Source organism: Phascolarctos cinereus, unplaced genomic scaffold (genome assembly GCF_003287225.1).
Source record: "Phascolarctos cinereus isolate Bilbo 61053 unplaced genomic scaffold, phaCin_HiC Scaffold_4;HRSCAF=312, whole genome shotgun sequence".
NCBI classification, from domain to species: Eukaryota; Metazoa; Chordata; class Mammalia; order Diprotodontia; family Phascolarctidae; genus Phascolarctos; species Phascolarctos cinereus.
This window is the reverse complement of record NW_027555847.1, coordinates 141,499,926-141,519,155: the sequence shown is the minus strand read 5'-3', so window position 1 is coordinate 141,519,155 and position 19,230 is coordinate 141,499,926. Positions and strand designations below refer to the sequence as shown.

Below are 19,230 nucleotides of genomic sequence, written 5' to 3'. Positions count from 1 at the left end.
TGTGTTACTGAACACTAAAGGGGGCTAGTAGTTCTTGTGTCATTGAATACTGAAGGGGCAGTTGTTCCTAATTGTGGGCCAAAGCATTACTGTAATTAGACCAGGAAATGTGTAATTTCATAAATAGGTAAACATACCCTTTTAGAGGAGTAAACAATATTTCTCACTCACATGTGAGGTTTTGTTTTTGCTTTTATTTTGTTTTCATTCTGGACTTCTGAATTCATTATTATTGAGAAATTCCTTGGTGTGGAAATTCCCTCAACTGACAAGATCAGCCTCCTCTTCATAGCATAGTTTTTAGAGAATTACCTAGGAAAACTGAGAGATTAAGGAAATTATCTGGGGGAACAGAGCTGGGATGTGTCATCCCTCTCCTAACACCCATGTGATTCCTTCTCAGTGGCTTTGCTGGGGGCATCCATGACTGAGTTACTAGGTGCTTGAATCCCTCCATTCCCAACCAACTACTGGGTTTTTATATAAGCCTCACAGAGGGTGATCATCTCTCTATCCATATGAGCAGACTTTCTGCCTCGCCTAGTTGAGTGCCTTTGATTGATTAAAGGGGAGGTGTCCATGCCATGTTCACACTTTGTGAACAATTGAGGTGTTTCAACATTTGATAAAGGTATCAAGGCATCTTGTCACTTTAATTAGACTGAGGTTATTGATTGGTTGGCTCAATTAACCCTCACCCTTATACATGTAAATGGTGTTGTAATTAATAAAATTTTAATTCATTTACTGATTAATTCATTTACTAATTTCCTAGTATCTTTTTGCCTGTATGTATTGTCTCAGTCAGCAGATAATAGTATAATGCCTACTATGTTAGGATTTCATTCAGTTTTTTTTAACCTTAAAAAAAAGGGGTTCTGATACTCAAAAAGATTTTCTCACATTCAAAAAGGATAAAACCAACTGATTTTAAAAGGACTGAAGTCATTGGAAATACTGTTTGAGAGCTGCAGCAGAGCTTTAAAGGTTGCAGCTTTGTACTTTGTTACTAATGGGGCATTATGAAGTCTGTTGCTTGCATTACAATATTACATATATGTCATTCCACCGATTTATACTGAAATTCCTCTCTCAGATTTGTGATTTTTGTTAGTGATCCTGAAAAAAGGATCAGCTATTGTCAGAAGTACATCCCTGAAAGGCTTTTGTGTTGATATGTATGTATATAATTTATGAAAACTGCTAATGAGTGACATTTCTCTTCTTTGGCTTTGTTTGGTAATAAACTAGATGAATTTTAGTGATTTAGCATTAAGTTCATGAGCTAAGAAAGGCATTTGGACATAGATGACTATATTTTTCCACTCAATGTATCTTATTACCTTTAACTGCCTGTTAAAATCATGCTTTTATTTTTACCTTTCTAATATAGATTGCTGTCACCAGACATAGCAAATGAAGCGGATTACTTATGGTAACTGTAAGCAGTTATATACACTGAATCCTTGACAGAGCTTTCCCAAAGGACAGGCAGTGTCTTTCAAAATCCTATTACAGGGTTTTATTTGCAGGTGGTATGAACAGAAGGATAAAAAGCCTCCATGTTTTATTGCTATCCAACTTCATCAAGCCTGCTCACTGTATTGAAAACTGTGGCAAAAAATGATACACATCAGCTCTTTTATCCTTTTGTTGCTATAGTACTCCCTACAAATAAAAAGCATATTGTAGGATTTCATGAAGCAGAATGTCCTTGGAGGGAGCTTTGAGGATTTTGAGTGTATACCTGTTTGTCTTAACATAGGAGGCTTCTGTCTAAAAGAAATTGGTAGGAACTAGTTATATACCTCCCCTCCATCCCTGAGAGATCAACTTTTGTCACCTGTGAATTTCCATGAGAGTCTAGGTACAAGTAACCACTTAAGATGCTTATTATGGGTGCCTCCTGGGCATGGTGAATTGATATACTAGTCAGACATTGTTTTAGAAATACAGTCTGCTTTCTCAGAAAAACAGGAATCTGTGAAATGGTGATAAAAGTGGTGTCAAAGAGGAAAATTGGAGGCAGTTAATTATATGTTAACCTGACCAATGCTTTCCAGGTACCAGTGCATATCCCAGCCTGTTCTGGCCTTAGTTTACATAACTTAGTATTCCTTAACACCTAGAAGTAGTTACTGAGTGGAGGTAGCAGTGGCAAGACATGGGTCTCATTTCTGTTCGTGCTTTCTTTTTGGTTTTCAGGGCTGACACTGAGTCCTTTGAACACTTCCTGTCTTTCTTTTCAGGCATTCTGCTACTGTTCCCACTTGGAGTATAGTTAACTGACCCAGTCTCCTGGGACATAGGCTGACACATACTACTCCATCCTCTCAGAAGTTCTCTTAAAGTTGTAATAACTACTGAAATATGAGTCTAGGTTGTCCTTATTCCATTAATATCAGAGGTCTTATTTTATTCTAGTATCTTAGTAAGTAGGGCACTATACTAAATACCTCAGAGAATTAAGAAAGACTATTTCCTTTATCCCCAAGAGGTATTAAGCCTTCATCCTTAAATGGAACAGATACATCTTTAAAAGAAGTCTGGCAGAGGTCAGATGTGTGTTTGAGCTGGGGTTAGAGATGGGCAAATTTGTTTTTTGGTAACTGATGTTTATTTTATTGATTTCAAACATTTCTGAATAGGAGAGTCCACATTTGGTGGATCAGCTTTGCTGTTTCCTCTCTAATGAAATAATGTTCATGTGCTTGGGTAAGAAATGGAAGGGGACTTATTTACAAGTTAGAAAAAAAGAAGGGAAGGTGAAAACCATGCTGAAAGTGCTGGAGTCATCTTAATTTTGGTAGCTCTTTGTGAATTTGAATTGGATGGGGAAAACAACATTACAGTCAACTGTCCTTATGTTAAACCTGTTAAATAACCATCAAAACCATTCAACCATTGGGCTTCCTGCCGCATTTCAGTAAGTTCATGGCTCATAACAGGTCTCCCATGTCTCCTTCTCTTTCTGTATACCTATATGGGTACAAAATTTGCTGCTGGTATATAGTGTCAGCAATAAGGAAGAATACATTTGAGGCTTTTACCGTTGTTAATTCTTGTAGCAAGGCAACTGGTACCATGATGACAAGGCTTGTGGAATAGGGAGCCACCCCATCTCCTCCAGTATTCTCTGGCCTCAAAGTACCACTTCTTTTCATACCAGCAAGGCCAGGACTGCCACCTTTTGACACTACCACATTCCCTCTATTTTAGATTTCCAGTCCCACACAATTCCTTCCTCTTTCCCTGCTCCCAGGACTGTCTGGGGTGTTTTAGCTAGGAATTGACCTGACATCAGTCCAGAGGAAAACACAGTAAGTGCTGTGCGTACAATACAGCATAAAGGGAATTAGAAGGTTTTACTCAAGTTTCTTATTGGTTAGTACCAGTATAGTGTAACATTTAGAAGACACTAGATATGTTTTTTGAAACTCCCTCTTCAACCTCCAGACCTGACCTTGGCTTTGGTATCCACCAGTTCTAGTTATTTTGCTGTGTGTTTGGTCACCTGGGGTACTGCATCTCAGCCCTTTAGACTCTGTTTCCTCAACAAGTCTAGGGACTAAGCACATATTTTCCCTCTTGTATACCTCCCCTGTTCCCATCCATGATCTTATCACATTCATTCATTCTTTGGGATTCATTGGTATATCTTACCTAGTTCCTGTGGCCTTTTTAAAATTTTTAAATTTCTCCTACAACATCTAGCACTGTGCTGGGTCTACAGAAAGTGTCCTATAAATAAAAGCTTGACTGATTTGATTAGAGCTAGAAAGAAAGAACTATAAGGGCAAGGGACCCAGATTTTTAATATTACTGTGTATGGACTAGGGCAAGAAAAAAGGCATGATTGGGTTTTTGATAGATAATTTTGTTAAAATTTTGTTACAGTGATTTTTTAAAAAAGCATTAATGCTCTGGCCTGGATGCTGGAGCTCTTAGATTTTATTAGTAAAACACACTGTTAGAGCATTGAGAGCGTGTTACAATAGAAAATTATCCCTATTTCTTTGAACACCCTGATTTGGTATTTTGTTATCTTGAAATGAGGTTTCAAATGTAGGCTTTTGTATGTGATTGTAGGAAGTTTGCAAACATGAGACAAGTTAGTGTCCCACTAGTAGTGTAATTATTAGGAGTTTCCCACTACTGTAGTGTAATTCTTATAGTTGTGCTTTCTGTTTAGAGTTGTATGGTTAGGTATGGATGCCTGGTCCAATAATGTGCAAGCAGAAGGTGCTCAGTAAATGCTAATATATTATGATGTTGACAGAACTTTTATAACAGGGTGTTCTGAATAATTATTTATCTAGGCTGTAACTTATAGGTTTTTTTCATTCCCTAATGGGCGCTTACTTTGTTTCCATTCTTAGCTAACACAAAAAGTGCTGCTATAAATATTTTGTTGTACGTAGGGCCTTTCTTTTTTTGTCAATGAATTCATAGGATTACATACCCTGTAGTAGAATCTGTGGGTCAGAGGATTTGGACATTTTAGTTACTTTATGCAAAATTCCAAATTGCTTTCTGATAATAGTATTTATATGGTGCTTAAGGTTTTCAAAGTGCTTTACAAATAAATCTCATTTGATCCTCAGAATAATTCTGGAAGGTAGATGCTGTTATTGTCTTTATTATACAGATAAGGAAACCAAGGCAGGCAGCTGCTGAAGTGATTTGTCCAGGATCATACTAATGTGTGTCTGAGGCCAGATTTGAACTCCAGGCTTCCTAACTTCAAATTCAGTGCTCTCTCTATCCAGTGTACTACCTATCTGCCTCCAAAATGGTTGTATTAATGTATAATCCATCGACAATAGACTATTATACTTGTTTTTCTAAAGCCCTTTGAATACTGACTTAACCATCTTTTGTCATTTTTACCAAATTATAGGGTCTCACGTAAAAACCTCAGTGTTGTTTTGATTTGTGTTTCTCTTGTGCTACAATACTTTTTAATGATTAATTTGATTATGAGTATATTACTGGCACTCTTAGATATGTGAATGGATGGAGCAACCATAATGCTGCCTTCTAACTGAGCTAACCCTTCTACTGGAGCTATCGCCCTATAGCCAACATATTTATTCAAAGCCACTCCCATACTTGACATATAATCTACTAGGGCTCCAGCTTTGCCATGTCCTTTCTGATGGAATTTTTTCTTTATGCTGCCATGGGGACTACCTAGCAAACAGTGTTTAGCCTGTTCCTGATTTTCCTGCCCCACTCTGTACATTGCTTAAGGTTTAGAAGGAGTTGGGTATCAGCTTAGAGATCTTTCCGAAGAAAGGAAATAAGAGATATTATTAATACTCTTTTATCTACATTGTTGGTTAAATGGGTTTTTGTGAGGTAGTCTCAGATTTGTTGGTGTTATTTGGTCATTCAGTTTTGTCCAACTCTTTGTGACTCCCATGGACCATACTGTCCATGAGATTTTCTTGGCAAAGATAGTGGAGTGGTTTGCTATTGCCTTCTCCAGTGGATTAAGACAAACAGAGGTTAAATGATTTGTCCAGGGTCACAGAGCTAGTAAGTGTCTGAGGCCAAATTTGAACTTGGGTCTTCCTGACTCCAGGCCCAATGCTTTATCCATTGAGCCACCTAGCTGCCTCAAAATCTAACCATACTATCATTATCCTAAAAATCTACTTAGGAACAGAAGCATAAAATCTTGGAGCTTAATAAATGCTTGTTAACTGATTGACAATAGTTTAAAGAGAAAAACTGTCAGGTGAAGGTTTTTCAAGGTTGGAAAGATCTGGGAATGCTTTGATACAGCAGGAAAGGACCTACTAAATAAGAAAAGGTTAAAAATTAGTGAGAAATTAGGGATCACTTAGAACACTTTGCAGATGATGGCAGAGAGCCCCCAAGAAGTTAAGTAAGTGACTTGCTCCTGAATCCCTCCCAATTTGCTTTCTCGCTAGCCCTAACCCCAACTAGAAAGGAGCTCTCTCCTTAATCTTATATCTCATAGGTGCCTTTTTGGTATCTCTGTGTACTTTTAATTTATTACATTTACTTGGAGTCCTTTTTTATCTCCCTAACTAGACTATAAACTCCTTGATATCTTGTTCTCCTTTATAAGTTTAATGCATAGCACTATGCCTTGTTCGTAGTAGGTAGTTAAAAAAATTTTTTTTTTTAGGCAGTTGGGGTTCAGTGACTTGCCCAGGGTCACACAGCTAGTGTCAAGTGTTTGGTCTGAGGCTGGATTTGAACTCAGGTCATCCTGACTCCAGGGCTGGTGCTCTATCCACTGTGCCACCTAGCTGCCCCCCAAAAATTCTTTTTACTGATAAGTTTTATTTGAAAACATCATATGAACTCCCAATTCAATGCCCTCAAATTGTACAATTTCTCAACATAGTAAAGCAACCTAAGATTGATTTTACATGTAATCTTATGCTTCTAACTTTCTATTCCTTAAAAGAAATAAGAGATGTTTACTTTATAAATCACTACCAACATTGTCTATTTTTTAATCTGAATTTTGTAGCCATTTAAAGTTATCTTAATTTAGATAGTTCTAGTAATTGTGTATGCTGTTATTTTCCTTCTGTTTTTCTTAGTCTGCCTCACTTCATATAAGCCTTCCCTTATTTCTTTGACTTCTTCATAACCTTCCTTCCTTTTGGCACAGTAATATTCCAGCAGGTGATTATTAAATATTAGTTGTTTCAGTTTTGCCAGTCACACTGCTACTTAAGTGGTAGAACTGGGACTTAGTCCCAGTTTTCTTAGTCTCATGTTTTTTTATGTGCTTTTCTTGCTCCTTGCTTCTCCCCATTGTTTACAGTGAGAGACCCCCCCAACTCTTAAACCTATTATTTAATTCACTTCTCTATTTTTTGTTAATAAAAATGAAACTAATCATTCATAAGCCTGACATTTTTGTTCCAGTGAAGTCTGTCTACTCAATATCCTGATTATGTCTTTGATCAAAGAGCATAGATTTAGAGCTGAGAGGGACCTTAGAAGTCATCTAGTTTGACCCTTTTATTATATAGATGAAGAAACTGAAGCCTAAAGAGGTAGAGTTACTTGCCTTCTAAAGTCATACTTATTAAACAATAAAATCAGGACTTGAACTCAGATCTTCTGATACAAGCACACTGTTTTTCCTCTACTGTGGCAGTATTCCTTCTCTCTTTCCATTGTTTCAAATTTTATCCACTCATCAAAGCCCAGTTTGAGCTCCACTTCCTCTAGGAGTTCTTTCTTTATGATTCTAAGAAACAGCAATCATAGTTCCTAGAACTCCAAAGCACTCATTGTCCATACCAGTAATATATCGTTTAACTATGTATTGCAGTTTACAGTTACTTGTATGTGTAAATGTCTTTGCATCTAGATTGTAAGCTCTTCATGGGAAGTTCTCAAGCCTTATGCTTTTTAATCTCACACAGTACTGTTCTTAATAAGTATTTTTCATTCTATCCCACCTACTTTCCTTGGCCGTCAGCCCTGCTCTCTAGCCTTACTTTCCTATCTTCAAAATCTTGATCCTTATCCAGTCAACTTTATGCTTCTCAGGCCTTGAATTCCTTTCCCCATTGTCCCGTCCTTAGTCTCACTTTCCAAGCACCAGCTATGTGTCTTCTTTATTCCTGCTTAAGGGTTATTGAACACTGTTGGAGAAAGTTACAAAGCCACACTGACTGTGACACTCACTGCTGTGTTCCAATCTTTTTATTTTTTTCTTGATTGATTCTATTGTATTATACATAGCTTTTCCTCAAGATTCTTATGCCATCTGCTGCTTTCCCCATCCTTTGCATCAGTTGCTATTATCTCATACTTCATTGGAAAAATTGCAGCTGGGGCAGCTAGATGGCACAGTAGATACAGCACCGGCCCTGAAGTCAGGAGGACCTGAGTTCAAATGTGGCCTCAGACCAAACACTTGACACTTACTGTCTGTGTGACCCTGGGCAAGTCACTTAACCCCAATTGCCTAAAAATTTAAAAAAAAAAAAAAAGGAAAAATTGCAGCCATCCTTCAGTTGCTCACTCACCCAAGTCCATGCTTCAAATCATTTTGGTATCATTCCCCATCTTCTGTAGGGTCGTAAGGTAGGCCTTCTCTTTGCTAACATCAATTCTTCTAGCTGTGCCCTTGATTCCATCCCCTCCCATATCATCCACTAGCTTGCCCCTTTGACCAACCCCCTATTCTAATTAATTTTAAACCTCTTCTTATTTAATTTACTGGATCTTTTTCTTTCGGTATTCAGATATTCCCAGATCTTTCCAACCTTGAAAAACCTTCACCTGATGGTTTTTCTCTGTAAGCTATTGTCAGACAACAAGCATTTATGAAGTGCTTACTATGTTGCAGGCATGTACTAAGCCCTGGTAATACAAAGAAATGGAAAAAAAATAATTCCTGCTTTCCAGTAGCTCACTTTTTAATTGGGGAGACAACATGCAAATATCTATGTACATACAAGATACCTCAGTATAAATGGAAGGTAATCTCAGAGGGATGGTACTAGTATCAGGATAGGATGAGAGAATTAGGAAAAATGTTCTGTAAAAGATAGTCCTTGATCTAAGTTTTAAAGGAAAAGGGATTCCAGGAGGCAAAGGTGATGAAGTATATTGCATTCCAGGCAAGACTGACAACCAGTTCAAAGGCATGGAGATGGTAAATGTTGATCATGAGGCCTATATGGCTTGACTGGAAAGTGCTCTAGGAGAATAATGTGTAAGAAGATGAGAAAAGAAGAGGCCAGATTATAAAGAACTTTAAATACCAGATAAGGGGATTTCTCTTTGAGGTAATGGGGACTCACTAGAGTTTATTGGATAGGATTAGACTTGCGCTTTAGGAAAACCACTCTGGCGGCTGTGTAGAGGAATGATTGGAGTGGGGACCTGAGTCAGGGAAACCAATTAAGAGGCTGTTGCAGTGGTACAAGAGAGATAGTGAGAACCAGAACTGAAGTGGAGACTATGTGAGTGGAGAAGATGGGTGATGTAAGTGAGAATTCCTGAATTGGCAACTGAATGGATGTATGGAGTGAGGGAGAGTTAGGAGTCAAGGATGACGCTAAAGTTACAAGCCAGAGTGACTATAAGGATCCTGGTGCGTGGACCTATAATAGATGAGTTCAGAAGAAGAGTGGAGTTGGTGGGGAAAATGACATCTTGAGTTTGAGATAGCTGTGAACTTGCTGGTTTGAAATGTCTCATTGGAAATAGGTGATGTGTAACTTCTAGAGCTTAGAAAAGAGATTAGGGCTGGATCTCTTAGATATGGAAGTCATACACATAGAGGTAATGAATGAAGCTAGGGTAGCTGGGGAGGTCACCAAGTGAGAGGGCTGAAATAGAGCTTGGGAATATAGCCACAGTGTTTATCATGAATGAAGAGGAGTGGTCAGACAGGTAGGCGAACAGCCAAGAAAGAGTGTGACAGAGCCAGAGAGGAGAGGTTATCTAGGAAGAAGTTAGGCAACAATGTTCAGTGGTTTAGTGCTGAGAAGTCTAGCGGGATGAAGACTGAGACTTTTCTCAGTCCCTTAGATTTATTGATGAAAAGAAATTGATGGTAATTTTAGCAGGAGCAGTTTCAGCTGAGTGAAGAGGATTGAGGTTGGGGGGAGTGTTGGGCCTATAGTCAGGAATACCTGAGTTCAGATATAGCCTTAGATACTTATTAGCCGTGTGACCTTGGGAAAGCCACTTAAAAATCTCCGTCTGCCTCAATTTCCTCAACTGAAAAATGATAATAATAATAGCATCTACCTCCCAGAGTTGTTGTGAGGATTAAATGAAATAGTGTTTATAAAGTGCTTAGCACAATGCCAGGCACATAGTAGACACTTAATAAATGCTTATTTACTTCCCACCTTCCTACTAATCCATATTCCACACACTGACAAATTGTTCATCCTAAAGCACAAGTCTTAACCTTGTCATAGCTCTGCTGAAGAAGTTGTCTTTAAGATGAACTGTAGACTTCTGGCATTTAAAGCCTTTCACAGTCTGGTTTTAGCTCATTTTTCCAGTCTGATTATACATTTCTTTCCTTCACTCTACACTTTGGCCAAACTGGCATACTTGCTGTTCCCCCTGTAACATTCCAAGTCCTAGAAGAGAGTATAGTAGAAAAAAATAACACTGGCTTTGGACTCAGAGGACCTAGGTTCAAATGCCTCTTCTGTTCCTACTTGTATGCCCTTGGGAAAGTCATTTAACTTCTCTAAGCCTCAGTTTCCTCATCTGTAAAATTAGGATGTTAGATATAATTCTATTTTCTTGTGTCAAAGACTTCGTACAGGATGTCACCAGTGCCAGAAATGTTCTCCTTCCTCACCTCCCCCTCTTGAAACCGTTAGTTCTTTTCAAGGTTTAGCTCAAGTGTCACCCCCTTCAAAACGCCTTTCCTGATTGCTTAGTTGTAGTCTTCCCTGCCCTTCCACTGCCTATATTTTTCTGTTTAAATTTTTCATTTTGTGAGGATCATGAATATACTTCTCTCTAAATATGTGGTGTCCCTCAATAGAAATTAAGCTCCATCATGGCTGAAACTCTCATCTCACTTTTGTATTTGTATCTTCAGCACTTGGCACAGAGTTTGGCACATGTGGACACTTAATAAAAGTTTATTTAATAATGGATTTATTTATTAGATTTCTGAAGGCAGAATAGGGAAGGTGGTCTGGTTTTTGTGGGTTTATACATTTCTAGTTTTAACTAACTTATCTCTGTTCTCTCTTATTTTGTGTTTTCATTTTAGAGCTCCAAACGAGAGTGGAAACCTTTGGAGGATCGAAGCTGTACAGATTTACCATGGCTTCTACTCTTCATCCTTTTCTGCCTTGGGATGGTAAGGAGACTTTTCCTAGGTCAAGATGTAAAACATTTATAATTCATGGTGCAGAGGAATCTTGGGAAATCTTGTTTTACATTTGCCTTCTTTTCCCTATTGCTTATTTCTTGAAGGGCTATGTTACTTTATGCCTGATTTAGTCAGTCTCTGTTAATAGAATGCTTATTTTCTTCTACAGGAAAACTGATGCAGAATTTATGAAGAAACTTAGACTTTGAAGCCTCGTTTAATTTTTAACCTCTAAGTTTCTGATGCCGTATTCTTTGCTGGACAGTGCTAGTGGTAGAACCTAGGAATTATTTTGATTATCACATTTTTGCCAGTATTGATTTTGGTTTCTAAATGAGATAATTCAGAGCAATGCAAGTACAAAATCCTGTGTTTTCTTGATTACTTGCAGTTTCTATAATAACAGGCTTTACAGGTGATTTTTTTTAGTAGTTTCCATTGGTTTGAAATATGGCATGTGGAAAGTGCTGTCTACAAATAATTTGTTTTTATTTCTAAAATTGCCTTTTGAACAATGTGGCCAGCTTCCAGTTAGAAGACATAATATCCAGATCTTTAAGATTCTATTTAATTCTTTATATTTCACTACCTTACGTAACTTAAACTATTACAAAAACTAATTATACTCTTAAAGCCATTGTTCTGTATTCAATTCCTTCTCTTTGAATAGTAGAGTTATTTGTATCGTGGGATTAGTGTAAAATTTCCTCCTGTAATTTTTTTCCTTTTGTTTTAAAATCTAAAGTTAATACAGTTGAAAATGAAATAAAATGTAAAGTGCATTACAAAACTTAAAGCACTATATAAATGCAAGCTGTTATATTTTTTACTTTTAAACATATTCAGAAAATTTGCTGGTTTCTGTTTGCATGTGAGCTTGGGAAACTCAGCCTTTCTGGTTAAATGTCTTTGTATGTAAAATGATGATATAGGACTATATAATGTTCTGTAGGTCCATTTTAGTTGTAAATTTTTGAGGTAGAGTGCAATTTTAATTTACATGATTTCATATATAATATCAGATTAGAAAATTATGCTGTTTGTTGAAGTATTTAGTATGAATAAATTTGATTTTTTTTAACCATCTGTATTTACCATTTTAAAATTTATTATTTTTGCTGGGAAGTATATAAAAGGAAAGTTTGCCAAGTGTGGGAGTTATTTTTCTTAGTATGACTTTTTCATGTGGTTTAAATTCACTCTTGTAATAAAAACTTATCTTTTAATAAAAACTTGTAAATTGAAAATTTCAAAAGCACTAATAAAATATGAAACTAAATTTTTTTCAGGTTTGCCTTTTAGAAAGACTCAGGAAAGTTGGACTTGTCTGATTCTTAATTTCTGCATTCTTCCACTGTTTTATTCATTTAGTCATTTAAATAAGCCATTCAGGCTTTGGTGAAGGCCTTTTTATAATTCTCTATGAGAATCTACATGTTCAAGGGTCAGTTATCTGGAGGTACTGACAGTCATCCCTTTGCATCTTGGGAATGGATAGTATCAGGGGATAGTATTTAATAGACTCTTACAGTAGGTGGGAAAACTTTAAAAATCTTATAGTTTAAAACTCCCTTCTATTACATACCTAGTAGGATGGTATATAGTCTCTGCTTGAATACTTCTGATGATGATGAGTTCATTAATTCAAGAAAAAGCCTGGTGCCTTGTTTGACAACTCTTCTCAGAAAGTTCTTCCTTGTAGTAAGTACCCCCCCCACCAAACTTGTACAGATTGGTTTAGTTTGTGTGCTTTAGGATAACAGAATAGATTTCCTCTTTTACATGAACTATAGGCTGTATTCAGTTATTTGAAAACAGCCATCAAATCCCTACCAAAGTCTTCTCTTCTCCAGGCTAAGTGTCCCTGTTTTCTTCAAGATAATTTTATATTTTATATTATTTAATTTTATATTATTTTATTTATATTTAATTTTATATTATTTAATTAAACTCTTACAAGTTTTAAAAATTATTTTATGTTTTACATGTACGGTATTTTATCTATGTTATGGGCTAGCCACCACTTAAAACATTGTATCTATGAAAAATATGTTCTGCATTCCAAATAACTGACCTATGAAAAATCTGTGAAACAAAATACCTTTATTTTGAGGCCTGCCTGGTGGGAGAATGTGTTACAATGGAAAAGAACTTGGGATTTGGCATGAAAAGGCCTTGGTTCAAATTCTGACTCTGCCAGTCATTAGCTCTGTGATATTGAGTCAATCAAGTTTACCTCCCTGGGCCTCAGTTTCTGGGTGTGAATGTTAGGGAGTTGAACTAGATAATCTTAAAATTCCCTTCCAGCTTTAAATAGTTGTGATTTTATTTGGTGAAACGAATGTATGAATTTGCTCTGGTCTTTATAATAAAAAGTAATGCAACCTGTAAGAGTAGGGTTTCTTTTTTTGTTTTCAAGAGATGGGAGGAAAATGGTAGTTCAGTTTCACTCTGTGTTTAAGAGCACTTTTAAAATGTTGACATGTCTATTTTCCTGGCTCTTAGACCTTACAAATTCTAACAGGTTGTCAATTCTGACAGAGCATGTATAAATACACATGCACAGAGGACAGAGGTAGTTCTATTGCAGAATTAGACTATGAACTTTTTTCCCCTAATTGTAATTCTGGCATAAATAGCCCTTGATCTCTCAGAATTATGTATATGAAACACATATTAACCATGATTTTGAATCTTTGTGTGAAAATAGTTCTGTAAAATGCATTCATTGATGTTAATGGGCTGATTTAGAGGATGACTACTTTTGTGTGCTGAAAAATTTTAATGTAATGGTGATGAATATAATTTGGTTGGCAATTAAGACCCACTATGTGCGCTTGTAAATAAAAAAATAATTGCTTTGTTTATTTCCAGGTGATTTTTAAAGGAATTCTTTTAGTGGCATTCAGGGATTATTAAATTATATAGCATAGAAATAGGCAGAGACGTAGAAAGGTATGCTACCCCTCACAGTTCTCTGCAGTGTATTCTGTATTGCTTCGGTAGTCAATTCAGTTTTAAATGACTAAATCTTCAAAGTCCACAGTTTTTTCTCTTGAGGCTTTCTTTCTCTTATATACCACTTTGTTGTATCCTTATATTCAAGCTGTAGGCATACATAGTAGAAAGTTGCCTCAATATTTTATAATGTTGTTACTAATACATTATAACCAAACCCAACTATGAAGTTATGAAACTGCATTGTAACATGGTTCTTCCAATTACCTCTTTGTAACCTTGCTCTTCTTCTAGAGATAACAACAGTCCCATAAATACGTATTCCTGTCACCAACCAAGGACATTATATGGATTATTTCTATATATCCATAGTTTCACTGCTTCCTCTCTGGCTTTTGTACCCAGTCTTTCAAATATCAGTAAGTTGTTATACACTTTTGATCAACCTCTCAATCCCACAAAACCTTTTGATTTGTCCATTTTCATTTCTTCATAGATTTTTCTAGTTCTTTTTCTACCCAGTGTTGTTTTTTTTAACTTAAGATCTTTTTTTAAAAATTTTTTTACTTTAAATTTTTTTATTTTTTCCATATGCTTTTGAGTTGAAAATTTTTCTCCCTTTTTCTCCCCCTCCCACCCTCCCCAAGACGGCACACAATCTGATACAGGCTTTACATTTACATACCTATTAAACATATTTTCACATTAGTGAAGTTGTAAGTAAAAATTAAAACCAATAAGAGGAACCATCAGAAAGATGAAACAAAACTCAACAGAAGGTAAAAATAAGTGATAGCAATTCGACTTCCATAGTTCTTTCTTTGGATGTGGACAGCATTTTCCATCCCGAGGCCTCTGGAGATGTCTTAGATCCTCATAATGCTGAGAAGGGTTCAGTTTAACAATCTTAGTCATTGCATAACGTGGCTGTTATTGTGTACAAAGTCCTCTTGGTTCTGCTCACTTCACTCAGCATCAGACCATATAAGTCTTTCCAGGTTTTTCTGAAGTCAGCCTGTTCATCATTTCTTATAGCACAATAGTATTCCATTACATTCATATACCACAACTTGCTCAGCCATTCCCCAATTGATGGGCATCCTCTCAATTTCCAATTCTTTGCCACCACAAAAAGAGCTGCTATGAATATTTTTGTACATGGGTCCTTTTCCCATTTGTTTGATCTCTTTGGGATATAGCCCTAGAAGTGCTATTGCTGGATCAAAGGGTATGCACATTTTTGTAGCCCTTTGGGCATAGTTCCAAATTGTTCTCCAAAATGGTTGGATCATTTCACAACTCCACCAACAATGTATTAGTGTTCCAATTTTCCCACATCCTCTCCAACATTTATCATTTTCCTGTTTTGTCATGTTGGCCAATCTGATAGGTGTGATGTGGTACCTCAGAGTTGTTTTGATTTGCATTTCTCTAATCAATAATGATTTAGAGCATTTTTTCATATGACTATAGATGGCTTTAATTTCTTCATCTGAGAACTGTCTGTTCATATCCTTTGACCATTTATCAATTGGGGAATGGCTTGTGTTCTTATAAATTTGTCTTAATTCTCTATATTTTTAGAAATGAGGCCTTTATCAGAGAGACTGGTTGTAAAAATTCTTTCCCAATTTTCTACCTTCCTTCTAATCTTAGTTGCATTGGCTTTGTTTGTGCAAAAACTTTTCAATTTAATGTAATCAAAATTATCCATTTTGCTTTTCATAATGTTCTCTATCTCCTGTTTGGTCATGAATTCTTCTGTTCTCCATAGATCTGATAGGTAAACTATTCCTTGTTCTCCCAGTTTACTTATGGTATCAGCCTTTATATCTAAGTCCTGAACCCATTTTGACTTTATTTTGGTATATGGTGTGAGATTTGGGTCTATGCCTAGTTTCTGCCATACTCTTTTCCAGTTTTCCCAGCAGTTTTTTTCAAAGAGTGGGTTCTTATCCCAGAAGCTGGGGTCTTTGGGTTTATCAAATAATAGATTACTATAGTCATTGACACTGTGTCTTGCATATTTAACCTATTCCACTGATCCACCTCCCTATTTCTTAGCCAGTACCAAGCAGTTTTGATGATTGCTGCTTTATAATACAATTTAAGATCTGGAATTGCTAGGCCACCTTCCCCTGCATTTCTTTTCATTAGTTCCTTTGATATTCTGGACCTTTTGTTTTTCCAAATGAATCTTGTTATTATTTTTTCTAACTCTATAAAATAATTTTTGGTAGTTTGATTGGTATGGCACTGAATAAGTAAATTAGCTTAGGTAGGATTGTCATTTTTATTATATTAGCTCAGCCTACCCATGAGCAACTGATGTTTTTCCAATTATTTAGATCTGATTTTATTTGTGTGAAAAGTGTTTTGTAATTGTGTTCATAGAGTTCCTGGGTTTGTTTCAGGAGGTAGACTCCTAAATTTTTTATAATGTCTACAGTAAGTTTAAATGGGATTTCTCTTTCTATCTCTTGCTGTTGGGCTTTGTTGGTGATATATAGAAATGCTGATGATTTATGTGGGTTTATTTTATAGCCTGCAACTTTGCTAAAGTTGTTTATTATTTCAAGTAGTTTTTTACTTGATTCTCTAGGATTCTCTAAGTATATCATCATGTCATCTGCAAAGAGTGATAGCTTTGTTTCTTCTTTGCCTATTCTAATGCCTTCAATTTCTTTTTCTTCTCTTATTGCTAAAGCTAAGGTTTCCAGTACAATATTGAATAACAGTGGTGATAATGGACATCCTTGTTTCACCCCGATCTTATTGGAAATGCTTCTAGCCTGTCCCCATTACATATAATGCTTGCTGAAGGTTTTAGATAGCTATTTATTATTTTAAGGAAGACTCCATTTATACCTATGCTTTCTAGTGTTTTTAATAGGAATGGGTGTTGTATTTTATCAAAAGCTTTTTCTGCATCTATTGAGATGATCATGTGGTTTCTGTTGGTTTTGTTGTTGATATGCTCAATGATGCTGATAGTTTTCCTAATATTGAACCAACCCTGCATTCCTGGTATAAATCCTACCTGGTCATAGTGTATTATTCTTGTGATAAGTTGCTGTAATCTACTTGCTAGTATTTTGTTTAAAATTTTTGCATCTATATTCATTAGAGAAATTGGTCTATAATTTTCTTTCTCTATTTTGACTCTTCCTGGTTTAGGTATCAACACCATATTTGTATCATAAAAAGAATTTGGTAAGACTCCTTCTTCACCTATTTTCCCAAATAGTCTATATAGTATTGGAATTAATTGTTCTTTAAATGTTTGATAGAATCCATCTGGCCCTGGAGATTTTTTCCTAGGGAGTTCATCAATGGCTTGTTCAATTTCTTTTTCTGAGATGGGGTTATTTAAGTATTTTACTTCCTCTTCGGTTAATCTGGGCAATTTATATTTTTGTAAATATGTATCCATTTCACTAAGATTGTCAAATTTGTTGGCATATAGTTGGGCAAAATAATTCCTAATTATTTTTTAATTTCCTCTTCCTTGGTGGTAGCTTCCCCTTTTCATTCTTGATACTAGTAATTTGGTTTTCTTCTTTCTTTTTTTAATTAAATTAACCAAAGGCTTATCTATTTTATTGGTTTTTTCATAAAACCAGCTCTTAGTTTTATTAGTTCAATAGTTTTCTTAATTTCAATTTTATTAATTTTTCCTTTGGTTTTCAATATTTCTAATTTGGTGTTTAGTTGAGGATTTTTAATTTGTTCTTTTTCTAGTTTTTTTAGTTGTATGCCCAATTCATTAATCTCCTCTTTTTCTATTTTATTTATGTAAGCATTTAGAGATATAAAACTTCCCCTAAGAACTGCTTTGCTGCATCCCATAAGTTTGGTATGTTGTCTCATTATTGTCATTCTCTTGAATGAAATTATTGATTGTTTCTATGATTTGTTGTTTGACCCAATCATTTTTTAGGATTAGATTATTTAGTTTCCAATTATTTTTTAGTCTATCTTTCCATGGCCCTTTATTACATATAATTTTTATTGCATCATGATCTGAAAAGGATGCATTTAATATTTCTGCCTTTCTGCATTGGATTGTGAGGTTTTTATGCCCTAGTACATGGTCAATTTTTGTGTATGTGCCATGTACTGCTGAGAAAAAAGTATATTCCTTTCTATCCCCATTCAGTTTTCTCCAGAGGTCTATCATACCTAACTTTTCTAATGTTCTATTCACCTCCTTAACTTCTTTCTTGTTTATTTTGTGGTTAGACTTATCTAGTGCGAGAGGGGAGGTTCAGGTCCCCCACTAGTATAGTTTTGCTGTCTATTTCTTCCTGTAACTCCCTGGACTTCTCCTGTAAGAATTTGGATGCTATACCAATTGGTGCATATATATTTAGTAATGATATTACTTCATTGTCTATGGTGCCTTTTAGCAGGATGTAGTTTCCTTCCTTATCTCTTTTGATTAGATCTATTTTTGCTTTTGCTTTGTCTGAGATCAGGATTGCTACCCCTGCTTTTTTACTTCAGCTGACGCATAATATATTCTGCTCCAGCCTTTTACCTTTACCCTGTATGTGTCACTCTTTTTCAAATGTGTTTCCTGTAAACAACATATTGTAGGATTATGGTTTTTAATCCATTCTGCAATCCGTTTCCGTTTTATGGGAGAGTTCATCCCATTCACATTCACAGTTATGATTACTATCTGTGTCTTTTTCTCCATCCTTTTCCCCCATTTATGCTTTTCTTTCTCCTTTTTCCTTTCCCCTTCACTAGTTTTTGCTTTTGACCACCGCCTCCTTCAGTCCCTTCCCCCTTTTATTATCCCTTTCCCTTTTCTTCCCCTTTATTACTGCTCTTCCCTCCCTTCTTTCCCCCTCCCTTTTCTTTCCCCCTCCCTTTTCTTTCCCCTTTTCCCTCCTACTGCCTATAGGGCAAGTTAGATTTCTATACCTAACTGATTATATTATGCCCTTCTTGAGCCAAATCTGATGAGAGTAAGGTTCAAACAATGCTCCCCCCTTCTTTCCCTCTGCTGTAATAGGATTTTGTGTCTTTTCCTGTAATGTAATTTACCCTTGTCTGCCTCCTCCTTTCTCAGTACTTTTCTAAGATCAGATTGATCCACTTATTTGGATCCATTTAACCCACTTGATTAGATTTTTTTTTATCATTACATCAAAGTCAACTAATATCCACCCTCTTTATGTATACTCCTTTAACAAGGTGTAATAACAATACAGTTCTCAAGGGTTGCAAGTCTCATATTCCCTTGTAGGGGTTTAAACAGCCCCCCCCTTATTAACAACATATTGTATCCTTCTGTCCCATTTACCTTTTTAAGTCCTTCTTGAGTCCTGTACTTGAAGATCAAATTTTTTGTTGAGCTCTGGTCTTTTTATCAGGAAAGTTTGGAAGTCTCCTATTTGTTG

At 36.0% G+C, this 19,230-nt stretch overlaps 1 protein-coding gene across 2 annotated transcripts in view; it reads left to right on the top strand.

Moving 5' to 3' along the window:
• Positions 1-19,230, top strand: part of SLC44A1 (solute carrier family 44 member 1) — a 213,510-nt gene that overhangs the window by 41,113 nt on the left and 153,167 nt on the right. For both annotated transcript variants that reach the window (XM_020995459.2, XM_020995458.2), the window contains exon 2: positions 10,760-10,849. In XM_020995459.2, coding sequence (XP_020851118.1) covers positions 10,760-10,849 — 90 coding nt within the window. The remainder of the gene's footprint in view (positions 1-10,759; positions 10,850-19,230) is intronic.